General features: G+C 45.3%; 1 protein-coding gene across 1 annotated transcript in view; it reads left to right on the forward strand.

The window, feature by feature from the left end:
- MROH8 (maestro heat like repeat family member 8) overlaps positions 1-18,995 on the forward strand; it is a 55,144-nt gene that overhangs the window by 24,095 nt on the left and 12,054 nt on the right. Inside the window, exons 11-18 of the mRNA XM_056121528.1 lie at positions 1,279-1,414; positions 3,098-3,288; positions 5,582-5,719; positions 6,005-6,119; positions 6,749-6,889; positions 13,084-13,248; positions 14,123-14,278; positions 18,178-18,300. Of these exons, the coding sequence (XP_055977503.1) occupies positions 1,279-1,414; positions 3,098-3,288; positions 5,582-5,719; positions 6,005-6,119; positions 6,749-6,889; positions 13,084-13,248; positions 14,123-14,278; positions 18,178-18,300 (1,165 nt within the window). The remainder of the gene's footprint in view (positions 1-1,278; positions 1,415-3,097; positions 3,289-5,581; positions 5,720-6,004; positions 6,120-6,748; positions 6,890-13,083; positions 13,249-14,122; positions 14,279-18,177; positions 18,301-18,995) is intronic.

An 18,995-nucleotide genomic window follows, 5' to 3' on the forward strand; every position in this document is an offset into this window, starting at 1 on the left:
ACCAAAAAAAAAAAAGGAAAAAGAACGGCTGAAGCAATAGTTCAGTGGGTATGGCATTTGCCTTGCATGCGGCCCACCCAGGTTCAATCCCTAGCATCCCATCTGTGGTCCCCTGATTACTGCCAGGTGTGATTCCTGAGTGCAGAGCCAGAAATAACCCCTGAGCATCACCAGGTGTGACCCCCAAAAAGGAAAAAAATAAAAAAGGAACAAGAAGGGAAGATTTGTTTTATATATATGTGTGTGTATATATATATACACACACATATATAAAGACAGTGTAAGTATACACATAAAAAGATGTAGATTCAAAGAAGGGATCAAACATGGTGGCTTTTGTTTCTTTGGTTTGGGGGCCACACTCAGCGGTGCTCAGGACTTAATTCTGGCTCTGCACTTACTCCTGGCAGAGTTGGGGTGCTGGAGATTCAAACCTGGGTTGACCATGTACAAGGCAAGCACCATACCCACTGTACTATCCCCCCTCTTTTTATATAGAGAGATGCTTTTTAGAATGGGGAATCACATAGTAGTTTCAGCAGCTTCCTCCTGGGCAAGCCAGTGAGGCGCTTGCACCATCTCATTTTTTTTTATCTGTATTCGATATGCCAAACACAGTAACAACAAGTCTCACAATGGAGCTGTTACTGGACCTGCTTGAGCAAATCAGTGAACAACGGGAGGACAGTGCTACAGTGCTATAAACTGTGATTCTAGCTAATTGTAAAAAAAAAAACTCTCATCTTTAAACTGGAAACATTCATTGCCTTTTTTCTTTTTGGGTCATACCTGGCAGTGCTCAGGGGCTACTCCTAGCTCTGCACTCAGGTTTACACCTGGCAGTACTCGGGGGGATCACATGGGATGCTAGGGATCGAACCTGTGTCAGCCATGTGCAAGGCAAACACCGTTCCCGTTGTGCTTTCGCTCCGGCCCCTCAGTGACTTTTTATACTGAATTCAATTTCAGTGAATTTTTCTCATCTAAAGTCTTGGTATCAGGCTGATGGGATTTTATTTCTGTTCTGTCCCTACCCTCTTCCCTTCACCTCTGTTGCTGTTTCTGTTGCTGAGACTGGGCTCACACACCTCAATGGCAGAGCTCACACATGTGCTGGCTGGGAGTTTCACTTGTTCATGGACGGTGCTTGCACCCTTCATTGTGGTGCCACCAGGAGTCGCTGCAGTGCTCACATGTACCCCACATGACTTCGGGAAAGTCATGGTCCTGGCAGGCCTAGGATAAGCCACTCATGAGCTCTCTTCTGGGAATTTCTAGGTCTCTGACAGAGCTATGGAGAAATCTGACGGTGAATGTGAAACTCACAACCTGGATCCTGTCGCGGCTGCTGAGGAAGCTGCAGAGAAGTCATGTTCAGCCCTTCCAGGAGAAGATGAACTACATGACTGTTTCAGTAGGCCATGGAGCTCTGTCCCTCAGCCTCCTGCCCACCGACCCCCCACCTGGGGGTGACTGCCTCAACACCTCCCCTTTTGGTGGTCCTTTTCCTCTTTATTTTTTTTTCTTTTTGGGTCACACCCAACAGTGAACAGGGATTACTCCTGACTCTGCACTCAGAAATTACTCCTAGCGGTGCATGGGGGACCATATGGGATGCTGGGAATCGAACCCAGGCCGGCTGCGTGTAAGGCAAATGCCCTACCTGCTGTGCTATTGCTCCAGCCCCCTTTTCCTCTTTAAAGTCTTTTCTGTTACCCATTTATTAATCAGCAGTATCTTGACCAAAAGATCCGTGTGGAGGGTTTTGAGGAATTAGGGTGGTTTAATGTTTTGGAGTATTTTTCCCCCCTGACCTGGTATGTGGGGCATTGTGACCACAGCCAGTAGTTCTCAGGTGTTTAGGGTATATAATAATTTATTTTTAATTACCTTTTAAAACTAGAATATTCACATATATACTTCTATGTAAATATAAACAGCATCAAACCTTTCGTTTTGTAGTAAATATCAAGAAAAATAAACATTTGGGGTCAGAGTCAGAGTACAGCGGGTAGGGTATTTGCCTTGCATGCAGCTGACCTGGGTTCAATCCCCGGCATCCCATATGGTCCCCCAAGCACTGCCAGGAGTGATACCTGCATGTCGAGCCAGAAGCAAGCCCTGAGCACCACTGGGTGTGCACCCCCCCAAAAAAAGAATACCAAATTTTAAATGAAATTTTAACAGTCCCCCACTACCCCAACTTTTGTACTAAAACAGTGTATTGGGCTAGGGAGAGAGCCAGAGGGTTACCTATCTTACTGATAGGTTCAAGAATTTGATACAGTAAGACTGTCACATAGGCACAAATACTTTTCCAGGTTATCTGTTGTCTGACTCTTGATGATAAAATATATCCTGGCTTTACATTTCAAATATATTAAGTTTCTTTTCAGAGTTCACTTCTGGGTATCAGGGCTCCATTCATTGTTTGGCAACTTGCTATGTTTTTGTTGTTGTTTTATGAGGGCCTCTCCGGATTGCTGAGAAGGACAGGGCTAAACCCAGCAGTGATCAGGCGACCACGCGATGCTGGGACTTGGTCCCAGGGCCCTGAGCTCGCCAGATATGTGCTCCAACCCTTTGTGCTATCTTCCTGACCCTGCTCTGATAAATTATTAATATATATTTTGGGGGGCTCACATCCAGCAATGCTCAGGCGTTAATCCTGGTTCTGCACTCAGAAATTACTCCTGTCAGTGCTCGGGGGACCATGTGGGGTGCAGGGGATTGGACCCAGATCAGCCATGTGCAAGGCAAATGCCCTACCCGCTGTACTATCACTCCAACACCACTGTGGTAACTTTCAATAACCACTTCAGCCCTTACCCCTTATGTTCTTTGTTCTCATGTCCTGATGTGCTCACCACTGCTGTGGGGTAGGAGAACCAGAAGGTGTGTGCATACACACACACGCACATACACTCACATACGCATACACACATTCACACACACATTCTCACACACATATTCTCTCTCACACACATATCCTCTCTCACACACATACACACGCACGCGCTCACACACGCACACACACGCAGGCCACACAGCCAGCAGGTCTTCAGTTCAGTACTTTCCTTTTCCTTTCCTCCCACAGGCCACCAGTGCCCTTTCGGAGGTGTTTATAGGAAACAAGCTCAAAGCAGCCATGTTCCGACTCTTTCCTCAGCTTCTTATTGCACTGCTCATCCAGATTCACCACTGCATCGGTCTCACCATGTCTGATGTCTCCATCCCGCCTTACCTACTCTCGAACCAGGAAATGTTTTCAGAGGTCGCTCCTTTGGGGTATTGCCCATTACTGTTTTATTGCCTTTATCCAACATCTATTAAGCACCAAGGGCCGAGGGAGCGACAAGGGCGGCCACAGCATGGTCCCAGCTGGCAGAGCTGATAAGCCGGCCACCCTCATGAGACCCAGGGAAAGGGGCAGCGATTATTCTAGGCTTTTGTGTGCTGTCTTTGGTTTTATTGCTGACACGGTTAGCATGGCTGTCTGGGTCCGGATGCCCTCTCCAAATAGCACCAGTCCTTTCTTGATAAGTCGGGAAAGGAGAGGTAGTGAACTTTCATCCCACCTCCAAAGTGGAACCCACTTACAGTTGGACAATTCCTTGTTTTGATGTGTTGTTATTGTTTAGTTCCCCATTAGGACTTCAGTAGACATCTTGTGGTGTTACTATGATGTAAACATTTTTTTTTTCTTTTTTGGGTCACACCCAGCGATGCTCAGGGGTTATTCCTGGCTCTACACTCAAGAATTACTCCTGGTGGTGCTTGGGGGACCATATGGGATGCCGGGGATCGAACCCAGGTTGGCCGCGTGCAAGGCAAACGTCTTACCCACTGTGCTGTCGCTCCAGCCCCACTATGATGTAAACATTTCTTACAAAGAAAGTACTAGAAAGTAGACTACTTCAGAACTTCTGGGTGTCAAGAGAACTGAGTTCCAATTCCCACTCCCCTGTTACGCAGTGAGGGACCCTGGAGAGATACCTGCCTTGGTTTCCTTCTGAGATCTTGCTTGGTGTTTCCTGGGGACACTGTGAGTTTTCCGGTACCTGGGCTGGGGAGCTGACTCATGGCAGAAGCCTGTGCTTCACATACACAAACCGGTTCAGACCCTTGGGGCCGGAGGGACAGTGCAGCAAGCTGAGCACCACACGGTCCCCCAGCACCCTCAGGAGCAGCCCTGGAGCACAGAGCTAGGAGTAATCCCCAGCACTGCCAGATGTGGCTCCCTAGTAAACAAGCCGCAGCACCACATTGCTTCTTCCCTGCCCAGCACCATCGGGTGTAGAGTGGGGTGCTCCTGTGTTCCCCAGCATTGCAGGGCCTTGCCATTCAACCATGCCGCCTGAAAGTAGACTATTTCAGGGCTACTCAGGATTGACTCAGAATTGTCCGGAGTGGCCCCTGGGTCCCTAGAGCACTGCTTGGGAGCCCCCTAAAAGAGTCTGTTCATATTATTCTGCCCAAGATCTAATTTAATAGTTTTGGAAAGCAGTAAAGCCTAATTGGGGGGCTTGAGCGATAGTACAGCGTGTAGGGCATTTTCCTTGCTCGCGGCCAACTCAAGTTCGATTCTCAGCATCCCATATGGTCCCCTGAGCACCACCAGGAGTAGTGCAGAGCCAAGAGTAACCCCTGTGCATCGCTGGGTGTGACCCAAAAAGCCAAAAAATAAAAATAAAAAAACCTAGTTGGGGTGGAGCTCAGTATTAGAGTATATGTCTCACCTGTATAAAGTTCTGGCTTTTATCCCCAGCACCATATTGAAAAGTTGATTAAAAAGCAGAGGCATTCTTTGGCTGATCACAACACCCAGGAGGAGAGAGAAAACAAAAGGGAATGCCCTGCCACAGTGGCAGGGGGGATGGGGGGATGGGAGGATGGGGGGGAGGGATATTATCCTGGTGGTGGAAAATGGGCACTGGTGGAGGGATGGGTATTTGATCGTGGTATGACCGAGATCCAAGCACAAAAATTTGTAAATCTACAACTGTACCTCATGGTGTTTCACTAAAAAAAAAAAAAGCAGAGGCATGATGAGTGGGGAGAAGGTGAAAATAACAAATGAAAAGAAGGGCCATGCATTTTCTCTAAAACATTTTTTTTAATTCAGTTGGTTTTGGTTTAACAACCGATACAGTCTGCTTTATCCTTGTGTTCAAACTCTCAAGTTTGAACAAGTTTGATTCAACTTCTTTTCCTTCCATTTTTTGGGGGGGTAGGCATACCTGGCAGTATTCGGGGGCTACTCCTGGCTTTGGTGTCTGGAGGTAGGCACTAGGCAACCATGAGGTGCCACCGATAACCCAGGCTTCTGGCAAGCAAAGTACGTGTTCCAGCCCATACTGAGTTATCACTTTGGCTCTAGGTAGATGTCTTTATGCTAAGACTTGGTGTGAAGGACCTTCCAGATTTATTGAGCATTGTGAGTCTTTGGGAAAACACAGAACAGGGAGCCTTACTGCTCGGAGGCCAAAGCTCAGAGCCCTCTTGGGCCAGAGCCCTGTGATCGTGCACGCTAGATTAGCGGGCTCTTCCACTCACTTGTGACTTTCTCTCTTTGCTTTAGCCTTGCCGTACAGGCTACCAAGACTCTCCTTTTCAGAACGTTGTGCTTTCAGGAATTCAGCATCATGGAAAAGAAAAAAGGATGGGCCCTCCTGGAAGGAGAAGATAGCCATCTCCAGGGCGTAGCTCTTCTTGCCAAGTAAGGTTTCCTTGCCCTGCATGACACCCACGCTCTCTACATCGTCATGGTTTCAGGTCATTTGTTCTTGCTGTTACAGCAACCAATGCATATCAGCTTCTGCTCACAAAGTGGGCCTATTGGCCCTTAATGTGGGACAATTTTTTCCTGAGGTCCTGGCTCCATCCTAAGCCCATATGCATCTGGAGCCAGTCAAACACTTTAGAGAGCTCCCTGCACTGGGCCTGGACTCACTGGAGAGGGACATTGGTTACTAAGTATTGTTCTGTTGGTGTTGCTTTGCAGCGCGATACTAGAAGGAAGTCCCGCCTTTGCACATAAGATCTTATATTTGTTAGTCCCTCTTCTTAACCGAGGGAATGAAAAGCATAAACTCACAGCTGCAGGCTTTTTTGTGGAGGTAAGAATCATTCCTTCGAAGTCGGATTCAGGGGGACTAGATAGTACAGGATGTATTAAGGTGCTTTCTTTGCATGCAGCCAACCCAGGAAGTGACCCCAAAGCCCAGAGGCAGGAGTAGCCCCTGAGTACCGCTGACCTCAAGCCCATCCCTCTCAAAAGAGAAGCAGCTGGCTTCAGGAAACCTAGCGTGTAGCACAGCCAGCTTCCCCAGGCTCTGTCCAACTTAGTGGCAGGCTGGTTTAGGTTTCAAACATGGGATAAAAATCATTTCAGGGGCTGGAGAGATAGCACAGCGGGTAGGGCATTTGCCTTGCACGCAGCCGACCCGGGTTCGATTCCCAGCATCTCATATGGTCCCCCAAGCACCGCCAGGAGTAATTCCTGAGTGCATGAGCCAGGGGTTAACCTCGGTGCATCGCCGGGTATGATTCAAAAAGAAAAAAAATCTTTTCAGATATATGCCTAGAAGTTCTTTCCATGCATTTAGCGTTCCCATGCCACTCTGTAACATACGTGCTGTGGAGAGAAAGTTCCAAAAGAAATTAGGTATTTGTTAATTAGAGGATGGGTCCTCTCATTAAAATGGGCTTAAAGGTAATTTCTTAAACTGATTTCTGGTTCTTTCAGCTCTTCCAGAGTCCAGTGGCTATGAGATTGCCCCGCATATACTCTGTTACCCGCTTGACAGACTGGCTCCATGATGAAAATATTCTCTTTAGAATTCTTGCTCTGAGGGGACTGCTCCACATGATCAGACACCAGAAGATGGTAGGAGGGACCCCCAAACCACTCATACTTTAGTAAAAAAAAACGTGCTTTAGAATACTATCACCAAGTAACAACTCAGGAGGAACGTTGGATAGCAGTCTGGGGATAGGAGTCACGGTGCTCCCATTGTTCATCGATTTGCTTGAGCGGGCCCAGTAACGTCTCCATCATGAGACTTCTTGTTACTGTGTTTGGCATATCAAATACATCACGGGGAGCTTGCCAGGCTTTGCCGTGCGGGTAAGATACTCTCGGTAGCTTGCTGGGCTCTCCGAGAGGGGTGGAGGAATCGAACTCAGGTTGGCCATGTTGGCTGCGTGCAAGGCAAACGCCCTACCGCTGTGCTATCGGTCGGAGTGATAGAATGGTGGGTAGGCACTTGCCTTGCAAGTGGCTGTTCTCATGTTCGGGGATAGGAGTGGGTGAGAAAAACCACTGGTACTGTTTCAACTTATTCAACTTGTCCATTCCTAGGATCAGTCTAAGAGTTACCCTCATTATCTTCCCAACTGGACTGTCTGTCCTTGTACCACGCAATATTATGGAGTAAATAAAAGGTAAAGGTATAGGCCCTCCCGTTGATCGTCGATTTGCTCGAGCGGGCCCAGTAACGTCTCCATTCTTTGTTGTTACTGTGTCTGGCATATCGAATACTCTCGGTAGCTTGCCGGGCTCTCCGAGAGGGGCAGAGGAATCGAACTTGGGTCGGCCATGTTGGCCGCTTGTAAGGCGAACGCCCTACCCGCAGTGCTATCGCTCCAATAGGTCAATTGATCTGCTCCTGAGAAGCTTACACCTAAGACAGAGATCACTAATATTCATATTCATATTAGAAGCTTATTTTCCACAGACCTGGTTAGAGAAGATAGCAGTCATCATCAGAAAATTAAATCCTGAGACCAGTTTATCACTTAAATTCTTTTTTCCTTCTCTTTTTCTCTTGGGCCTGGGATCAAACCCAATGTTTCACAAATGCTAGGTATGAGCTCTACCACTGAGTTTTCTTTTATTTAAAACGAGAGCCCAGAGAGTACAGCAGGTAGGTTGTTTGCCTTGCAAGCAGCCAACCTGGGTTTGTTCCCCAGCATTCTATATGGTTTCCCCAAATACCACCAGGAGTATTTGGGGAAACCAAATATATATATACACACATAATTAGGGGCTAATAATAGGCTAGGGCACTTATCTTGCATATGACCGACCCTGGTTTGGTTCCCCAAACCTCACCAGGAGTGATCCCTGAGCACTTCCAGGTGTGTCCCAAGAACCAAAATAATATATAATTAACATACATTAATTTTGTTTGGTTGTGTACATAAATATTGCCTTATTCTGTATACTTTTTTAATGTGAATATTACCTTATCCTCTACACTTTTTAATGTAAATACCACATTATCCTATATACTTTTTAGCATAAATATTGCCTTATCCTTAACATACTTTTTTAACATGGATATTGCCTTATCTTACCCACTTTTTAATGTAAATATCGCTTTATCCTGTACACTTTTTTTTTGCATAAATATTGCCTTATTTTATATACTTTTTTTCTCCTTGCTCGGTTCTTAGCAGCACTTTCACGTTTCATTGATGTTGTAGTACCATGGTTACAGTAGTGTTAACATTAATGGTTTTGGTGTACAACTTGGACCTCCACCACCACCAAAATGCCGAAGACCCTCTACCACTGTCCTTATGTCACGTCTAGTCCTCTTGTTCCTTTCCCTAACCCCAAACATACCCTGTGCCCCCACACTTCCAACTTGGTGACCTCAGTTCTGTAGTCAGAGGCCAAGGGTTTGGACCAGCAAGCTAATACCTGAGGTAAAGGACTTCCTTGTACGCCACCATCCCATTGGATCCCCGACACTGCCAGGGGTCACTCCTAAGCACAGAGCCAAGAATAGGAATAGCTCTTGAGCAAACCTGATTGTGACCCCCACTGCTCCCCAAAAATAAATACTAACAAAATTTCAGGGATTTATTATCTTTGGCTACTGTCCATTCCCTTGCTTTTGTTGCTTTGTATGCCACATATGAGTGAGACCATCTAGAAATTTTCCTTCTCTCTTTGACTTACTTTTTTCTATTAGGTTTTTTGGGTCACTGGTGATGCTCAGGAGTGTTACTCCTAGCTCTATACTTAGGAATTACTCCTGGCGGTGCTTGGGGCACTATATGTGATGCTGGGATTGAACCTGGGTCAGCCGCGTGCAAGGCAAATGCCCTACCCACTATGCTAGCGCTCCAGCCCCTCTCTCTTTGACGTACTTTGCTTAACATGGCCACCTCTGGATTCATCCAAATTGTATCAAAAGGCAACATTTTCTTATGAGTGAGTAGTATTCCATTGTGTATGGATAATACAACTTCTTTATTCACTTACCTGTCCTTGGACATTTGGGTTGTTACTAGATCTTAACTATACTAAATGATGCTACTGTGAACACAGATTTGCATAAATTAAACATAAATCTTTTTTATTTATTTATTTATTTATTTTGCTTTTTGGGTCACACCCGGCGATGCTCAGGGGTTACTCCTGGCTCATGAACTCCGGAATGACTCCTGGTGGTGCTCAGGGGACCGTATGGGATGCTGGGAATCGAACCTGGGTCGGCCATGTTGGCTGCGTGCAAGGCAGACGCCCTACCCGCTGTGCTATCGCTCCAGCCCCACATAAATCTTTTTAAATTAATGTTTTTTTGTTCTTGTGATAGGTGCCAAGAAGTAGAATTGCTGGGTAATAATAGGAGTTCTGCTGTAGATTTCTCGAGAAGTCTACTGTTTTCCCTAGATGCTGAGTGAGACAGTGAATGAGAACTCCTCTTTCACTGCATCCACACCAGCACTGTGGGTCCAGCCAGAGGCACAGCAGCAATTTGGGGGTATCAGGAAGCCTGAAGGCACCATCGGGCTGCGTGATGCACTCACCCCACAGGTACAGGCTGACTTGCTGGCAGAACCGCACCCCTCTTCTATTTCTTTAATGATGACTTATAGTTTTCAGTATATTAGTCTTTTGCCTCTTTTATTAAACATCCAAATCAAGTTTATTCTCAAGCTTAAATGTTTATGACAGAGAAAAAGTCTAAAAACATTCCATACTACTCTGTACTTAGGCCAGGCTAATATTATCTATCCCTATAGCAACAATGCTGATTAAATTGTTAAAAATTTTCTGAGTATTTAACTCCAGTACAGAGGCACATTTAACTTTTATGATCTCTTAATTTTGTATGTTTTTTAACTTAGTAAAATAATTTTTATTTTTGTTTATTATTATTTTTTAATATTTTTCATGAATCACCATGAAGCACAGTTACAGACTTACAAACTTTGATTGTTTCAGTCATACAACAATCGAGTACCCATCCCTCCACCAGTGCCCATTCTCCAACGCCAATGTTTTCAGTATCCCTCCCACCACCCTCACCTCATCCCCCCTACCTCTGTGGCAGGCATATTCCCTTTTACTCTCTCTCTCTCTCTTCCTTTAGGTGTTGTGGTTTGCAATACAGGCATTAAGTGGCCATCATGTTCAGTCTATAGTCTGCCTTCAGCATATATCTCCCATCCTGAGTGGGCCCTCCAAGCAACCTCAACTTGGTGGTCCCTATCTGAGCTGCCTTTTCCTCCTGCACGTGAGGCTGGCATCCAAGCCATGGAGCAATCCTCCTGGTCCTTATCTCTACTATCCTTGGTTGTTAGTCTCCCATTCTGTTACTTTATATTCCACAAATGAGTGCAGTCCTTCAATATCTGTCCCTCTCTTTCTGACTCATTTCACTTAGCATGATATTCTCCATGTTGATCCACTTACATGCAAATTTCATGACTTCATCTTTTTTAACAGCTGCATAGTATTCAATTGGGTAAATGTACCAAAGTTTCTTTAACCAGTCATCTGTTCTCAGGCACTGCGTATTTTCCAGATTCTGGCTATTGTAAACAGTGCTGCAATGAACACATAAGTGCAGATGTCATTTCTACTATACTTTTTTGCATCTCTGGTATATATTCCCAGAAGTGGTATGGCTGGGTCAAATGGGAGCTCAATTTCTAATTTTTTGAGAAACATCCATACTGCTTTCCAAAAAGGCTGAACCATGGGGCTGGAGCGATAGCACAGCGGGTAGGGTGTTTGCCTTGCACGCAGCCGACCCGGGTTCGATTTCCAGCATCCCATATGGTCCCTTGAGCACCGTCAGGAATAATTCCTGAGTGCATGAGCCAAGAATAACCCCTGTGCATCGCCGGGTGTGACCCAAAAAGAAAAAAAAAACCAAAAAGGCTGAACCAGTCGGCATTCCCACCAGCAATGAAGGAGAGTCCCTTTCTCCCCACATCCTTGCCAACACCATTGCTTTTGTTCTTTTGGATGTGTGCCAGTCTCTGTGGTGTGAGATGATATCTCATTGTTGTTTTGATCTGCATCTCCCTGATAATTAGTGATGAAGAGCATTTTTTCATGTGACTTTTGTTTTGCCTTGTTTTTAAATTTTTTTTATTTTATAAAGTATTTCACAATATTTGATTACATTTAATATTCAAATACCAATCCCACCACCATTACACCTTCTCACTATCATATTTTGGGTGTTTTCATCCCGAACTCCAATCCCTGCCTCAAAACAGAACTGAAATAATATGTTTTGTATTGTTTATTATGAAAAACGCCTGAAAATGCTACAAAAAAGTATCCTAAGAGGAAAGAGTATGAAGATTGTTGTATTTCACCCAGGGACCATTAAGCCCTTCTATAAGAGATCACTGACATGTTAAAGGTTGAGCCTTGTGTGCTTTTTATATATGGATCTGTATAAAAAGTGTATTTTCCTTCTAATATTGGTTGCCTCCTGCTTTGAACACTAGTCTTTTACCTCCTTGGTTAATGTGATTTCTAGGTACTTGATACTTTTGGACACAACTTTTTTTCTCTTTTGGCTGCTACTGGTGGTGCTCAAGGGCCACTCCTGGCTCTGTTCTCAGAAGCAATTACTGGCTGGGGTCAGGTTGTTTATTGCATACAGAAATGCAGGCAAGGAGACATGAGCAATAGCACAGTGGGTAGGGCATTTTCCTTGCATGCAGCCACCCTGGCTTTGATCCCCATCATCCCATATGTTCCCCCGAGCCCACTAGGAATAATCCCTGAATGCAGAGCCAGAAGTAAGCTCTGAGAACTGCTAGGTGTGGCCACCCTCAGCCCCTGCACCCCCACAAGAAAAGCAAAGCAAAGTAAAGAAATGCATCCAAATTTTTTAAGTGTGATTCTGTTTCTTTACTGTAGTGATTTATTTCTGAAAGATTTTTGGTGGCTACTTTAGGATCATCTATATCATATCATCTGCAAATAATAATGCTTAATGCCTTCTCCAGTTTGATTTTTTGACTATTTGTTGCGACTCATTCTATTTCTTTTTACATTGTATATGTATGTCTTAAATTGCATAACTCTATTACTGCTCTGTTTGGGGGGTTTCAGAGAGCAGAATCCCAAATCAGAATGGGAAAGCCCCTCAAGCATCCTAAGCCAACTTCTTCTTGTGTTCCGTCCATGTTTGGGGAACTCACTGTGTCCTGAACTAGCCATATCACTTCCTTATTTTATTTTTGTGGAGTAGTGGTTGGGGACCACAGTCAGTTGTACTCAGGAGTTACTCCTGGATCACTGTTTAGGGATCACTCCTGGCATTGCTTAGGGCACCATATGTGGTACCAGGGATTGAACCTCAATCAGCTGCTTACAAGGCAAGGTCCTGACAAGCCATACTCTCTCTTCAGCCCCCATTTTCTTTTCTTTTGTTGGGAGGACATCGCCTTGCAGAAAGCCCTGGTCCATATCCTTGAGCCATCCCCACCCAGGCCCACTTCTCCCCTGTGAATCCATTCATCACAACCTGGCTCCTTTTTAGGTGTAAAGCCTGCCTGGCTCCTTTTTCTGGTTCCTTTTTCTCAATCAATACTGAGCGAGGGTACTTGCACCCCCTTTTCTTACGTTGCCAGGAACTGAGCACAGGAACTCAGCCATCCTTAGTCCTTGAACCATGCCCCCTTTCCTTCTCTGTTCACCAGCAAATTAAAAAATTCAACAGGCACCAGGTAACCAAGTCAAGGTGGGGACTCCTGCTTGGGTACTGATGAGGCGCCATCAGGAGAGGTGGTGATGAGCTCCCTTTGGGCACACAGAGGGAAGACTTCATCAGCCTGATTCCGAGCATCTTGGACCTCTTAAGTGATACCAAAGAGAAGATTATTTTGCTGGCCATCGAGATTCTCCTGCATCTTGTCAAGAAGATGGATTTCACCACGCTGGCTGCCATGATGAGGACTCTGTTCTTCTTATTTCGAGATGTAAGACAACAGGAGAGGAAAGGTTTTCATAAGGGAAGAGGAGTTAGCACAGCAGCCGGTAGAAGTTGTATTGTGATAACTACTCTCTATTTGATAGAATACGTTTTACCTCCTGAGCCTTTCTTTCACAAGACATTCCAGGTAGTCCATGATGTTGGTAAGTTAATGAACCGCAGCGATAGTACAGCAGGTAGGTACTTGCCTTACAAGTGGCCAACCCGGGTCCTGCCCCTGGTATCCCATATTATCCACCGAACACCACCAGAAATAATTCATGAGTGCAGAGCCAAGAGTAACCCCTGAGCACTGCTAGGTATGACCCTCAAACAAAAAACAGTAAATAAAATTAAAAATACATGGAGTATTATAAAGTAAATGATGAGATTCTGAGATTGACTGACCCATGTTCAGTCCTCCACATAAACCAAGATGGTTTATGGAATAGGAATAGAAAAGGAATTTGTTAGAAGAAAATGACCATTATTTACAAGACTAATCGGGACTAGTCAAGAGGTTGGAATGTATATATGTTTCTGCCCCAAATCCCAAAAGTAAAGAGAAACATGGAACACAGGTATACATTCCTTGGGAGAATCAAATAGGCAAAGGCTGAAGGTTTGATTTTGAGCCAAACGGCTTGTGTGGGTGACCAGTACGAGTACCAGGCACTATGACCCCACTGCAGACGAGGAAGGAGCATGGGGTCACAGTGCCCATTCCTCATCTGTAGTGAGAGAACCAGGAGCCACAGGGTTGTGGGGCTTAGGTTTGGTTTCCTGCCCTCAGCACCCCCAGACAGGGGAGGCCCTCCTAGGGCTTCTGGAAATTGAACGTGGACCTCTTCATAAATGGCTCCCCTTTGCTTCCCTTTTAGGTGAGATCTGATGTTCGTCTTTTCTCCATGACCCTCTACGAAGCCTCCATAAAGTCTGTGAAATGCTCAGAGAAGAAGGGTATAGAGAACCAAGTCCTGAGCAGTTTGGTCCCACTACTTCTCTACACACAGGATGAAAATAATGCAGTAGCTGAGGTAATGTCTATTGCTCACTTGTTCAAGCCCTCAATAACCTCCAGAGCAAAATCTGCTGATAAGCATTCACTGAGTACAGGGGCTTTGTGGGGTGTTTTGCTTTGTTTTGTTTTGTTTGGGCCACAGCTGGTGGTGCTCAGGGCTTACTCTTGGCTCTGAGCTCAGGAATCACTCCTGGCAGTGTATATGGGATGCCAGGGATCGAACCCAGGTCAGCCGCATGCAAGGCAAGCACTCTGCCCACTGTACTGTCGCCTCAGCCCAAGTGCAGGGAGGTTGTGACCCCAGCTTTAGTCCCCATTTCCTTCAGCTTGAGTATGACTTATTTTAAGTGAATTACATGAAGTATTGTGCGCCACTTTGCTGTACAGTAAATCACTGTCCTTTGTGGGTACGAACAATGTATTGCCTTTCTGAAACTTTGCCCCAGTACTCAGCCTTAGCACCAAGCTCTGGATCCAGTGCCCCAGACAGGACTTTACTGATGACGGTGAAGTTCTTCTATTTTTCCTTTCTGAAGAACTGCTTCATGGCCTTGAGACAGTCTTCTTTGGAGGTGTGAATGAGAGAAAGTACTTTTTCTGACATTTGAAGAAGACTTTACATTGGCTGAACCTCCTGGAGGTTCTACCATAAGAATTGTGGGTAGGGGGACTGGAGCGATAGTACACAGGGCACTTGCCTTGTAAGCGGCCAACCCAGGTTCGATCCTCAACTGATCGGCTGACCCAGGTTCAATCCTCAATGTCCCATGTAGTCCCCTGAGCACTGCCAGAAATAATTCCTGAGTGCACAGCCCAGGAGTGACCCATAAAAGAAAGAAAGAAAGAAAGAAAGAAAGAAAGAAAGAAAGAAAGAAAGAAAGGAAGGAAGGAAGGAAGGAAGGAAAAGAAAGAAGAAAAGAAAAAGAGGAAGAAAAGAAAAAGAGGAAGAAAAGAAAAAGAGGAAGAAGATAGAATTGTGAGTGACGGGCCAGAGAAATAGTACAGGGTTAAGGCACATGCCTTGCACAATGGCCTATCCCAGTTTGATCCTTACATGGTTTCCCAGACACTATCAGGCATGACCCCTGAGCACAGAGCCAGGAGCACAGAGCCAACATCCAAACCCTACAGGATGTTGTCATCTCTAATACTCTCCCACACATCAGAATCCCATCCATTCCGAGGCACTAACCATGACCAAACCATCACTTAAAACAAACCATAGATAAATAAATAAATAAATAAATATTAAAAAAAAAAACAGAGAGGTAAGTTTAAGCCACAAGGACTTGGAAAATGAATGCCAGTGTTCTCTGTAACCCTTCTCTTCCTTCTTATAGAAATAAAAGATCTGGTTGCAGATTCAGAAACAGGATTTGGACTAAGGTGGGGTCTTGTACAGTGTCCTTATAACCATAAAACTATTTTAGACCCTAATAAAGCACAGAGAGGAGAGTTTTCAAAGTAAGGGCTGGGGAGACTGCCATAGTGGGGAAGCGGTTATAGGTACATAAAGATATGTACCTTAGCTGGTACCCTGCCTTAGCTGGTTCTTACCCTTGAGGCAAAGCTGAGAGCACTAAGGCTCTGGGCTCATTCTTCTTCAAACTTTAACCATTTCCTAGCCACCTGTCCAAGATTCCTGAGAGGGGAGCATCAACAGAGAGGAGAGGGTGTAACATGAAACAGGTTAGAAAGCCCGGACCTGGAGAATATAATTAGCACCCATCATCTTCATCCACTCTGAGAAGTAGAGCAGAAATAAAGTGTGCCCTATTCCCAACCCACCCTAAAAACTAGCATCCCGAATTAAATTTTTATGATTTCTGTGAAGATATGATTTGTGGATTAAAACTTCATCTCTAAAACTCAGTAATTCTGGGGCTGGAGAAATAGGACCGTGGATAGGGCACTTGCCTTGCAAGTGACCAATTCTGGTTCCATCCTGGACATCCCATGTGGTCCCCAGAATACCACCAGGAGTAATTTCTGAGTGCAGAGCCAGGAGTAACCCCTGAATATCACCAAGTATAACCCCTAAAACAAAACAAAAATAAAATAAAACTTAGTAACTTCTTTTGGTTTCATTTAGTTTTTATTGACCTCATAAGAATATCCATGTTGTATAGTTCTGATTCTTTTTTCTTTTTAGTATTATGGAGGATTTCACCATGTAAATTTTCCATCATTTCTCAGCTTCTCCTATACCTGGATATTTATATTGTTTCCACTTTTCCGTGATTCTAGTGCTGCCATGTGCATTCTGGAACATATGTCCATGTGTCCATGTGTGAGTGTGGCTCCCCCCACAGTGCTTGAGGCCCGCTCCAGCTCTGTTCTTGGAGGTCATGCCAGAGAGCCCTGGAGGATACATGGCACCAGGCCTGGCACCCAGGCCTGGCACCCAGGCCTCCCACATGAACATATGAGCTATTTCCTTGACCCCTATCAAAGATATTTTAATAGCCCAAATATTAATTTAGGCTGGGACAAAATGCTTTCCTGTTTGGGTGGGGGATGATTTTTGGGCCACATGCTAAGGCGATCCTGGCTCTGCTCTCAGGGATCACTCCTGGCAAGATCAGGGGACATGAAGAGTGCTGGGATTGAACCCAGATCATCTGCATGCAAGGCAAGTGCCCTACCTGCTGTACGACATGTCTCTCCAGCCCCAGAACATTCTTTCTTGGAGATTCCTCCAAGGTATTGTATGATTCTTGAGAGGCACTCTGACAGTGATAAAGAGAAAAGAGTCTTAGCTGGTAAATTTTTCACAGGAAGGGATCAGTACTCAAGAATTCATATCAAGGCTGGAGCGATAGTACAGCAGGTAGGGCATTTGCCTTGCATGTGGCCGACCCAGGTTTGATTCCCAGCATCCCATATGGTCCCCTGAACACTGCCAGGAGTAATTCCTGAGTCAGAGTCCTGTGCATCGCCAGGTGTGACCCAAAAAACACAAGAGAATCCATAAGGATTTTAATAAAAGACACTGCATTTCCAGGTTGAAGTGATAGTACAACAGGTAGGGCACTTGACTTGCACACTGCTGCCCCAGTTCAATCCCCAGCATCCCATATGGGCCCCCAAACACCTCCAGGAGAGATTCCTGAGTTCAGAGCCAGGTAAAACCCCTGAGTATGTCTCGGTGTGGTCCCCCAAAAAAACAAATCAATCAATCGATGAACAAATAAATAATAGTGTACTTCCCCGAGTGGCAGAGAAATGATGTATAAGTACCAAGGGAAGTAGTAACTCTCTCTAAAGCCATGGTTCATGGAGCTCCTGCCCAAACCACTGAGCACGCCTAGCCCTGGTGGTTTCTACGTCTTCCCCAGAATCCTCTAAGTTTATGGTGACTTTAGGAACTCTGTGGGGGAAGTTGAAGGAGGCCGAGACTGTGGTTCATTTCCTTCTGTTCCCTCACTTCAGACAAGTAATTAAAAAAGAAATGTTTTTTCAGTTTAGGCACCATGATTTACAATATTGATAATGACGGTTTCATCCATAACACATCCCAGCCCCACACCTTCCACCATGGTCAGCTTTCCTCTTCCGTGTCCCAGTGTCCCTACCCCCTCCTATCCCCCCATCCCTCCTACAGTGATCCGCTTCCTACCAAGGACCAGTTCTGTTTCTGTTGCCTTTGAGCATTTGTTTCTTTACTATGCTGGTATACATTCCACCTCTGAGGAAGACCATTCTGTATCTGTCCCTCTCCTTCTCACTGATGTCACCCAGAATGACCCTCTCCAGATCTACCCATGTATCAGCACACTGCATGAGAGCCAGGTAATTCTGACTTCACCTTCTTTTCATACTGGACTTCCGTGTCTGTTTTACTGTTTTACCCCAGCAGACAAAAATGTCTGGAAAGGCTGGTTTTGTGAAATAGGTCTGTGCTCTGCTTCACAGGAGAGCAGGCATCTGCTGACTGTATGTGCTCAGTTTCTGAAGTGGAGGTTGCCCAAAGAAGTGTACAGAAAAGATCCCTGGTACGCCAGGTCCGGTGAAGTTGAAACCATCTCCAAATTCCTTGTGAGCAATATAACTTTATTACTGATTCTAATTTGCTGACATACCCCACTGACCAGGGATAGTTGTTTTTTTTTAAATTTTTATTAGCGAAACACCATGAGGTACAGTTGTAGACTTACAAATTTTTGTGCTTGGGTTTCAGTTATACAATGATCAAGTACCCATCCCTCCACCAGTGCCCATTCTCCACCACCACTAATCCCAGTATCCCTCCCACCCTCCATCCCCCCCCCATCAGGGATAGTTTTTATTTTTGTTTTCCTTTTAGTTTGGGGCCATGCCCTGCAGCTCTTGGAGAGCCATGTAGTGCCAGAGATGGGCCCCAAGCTTCCAGTGAGCAAAGCATACACTCAGCCCTTGGAGTTATCACTGCAACCCTCAGTTTTCTGTTTGGTTGGCTTTTGGTTTGGGGGCCACACCACACAGTGCTCAGGGGATCCTCCTGGGAGTGTTGGAAGATTTTTATGTGATATGGGATTAGAACCAGGACAGGCAAGACAAAAATGTGCCCCCTGAAAAATCTTCCCAGCCCACCACCACAGTTTTTCAATGGAGGAGCCTGAGGTAAATGTTCCTAGTCCTTTTCACATCAGCAGTTATTTATAAACTGTTTTGAACTGTGAAGCTTTTTATTTTAGTTTTAATTTTTGAATCCCCACCCTGCTGTGCTCAGGGATCATTCTTGGCTCTGAGCC

Source organism: Sorex fumeus, unplaced genomic scaffold (genome assembly GCF_029834395.1).
Source record: "Sorex fumeus unplaced genomic scaffold, SorFum_2.1 ptg000044l, whole genome shotgun sequence".
In the NCBI taxonomy this organism is placed as follows: Eukaryota; Metazoa; Chordata; class Mammalia; order Eulipotyphla; family Soricidae; genus Sorex; species Sorex fumeus.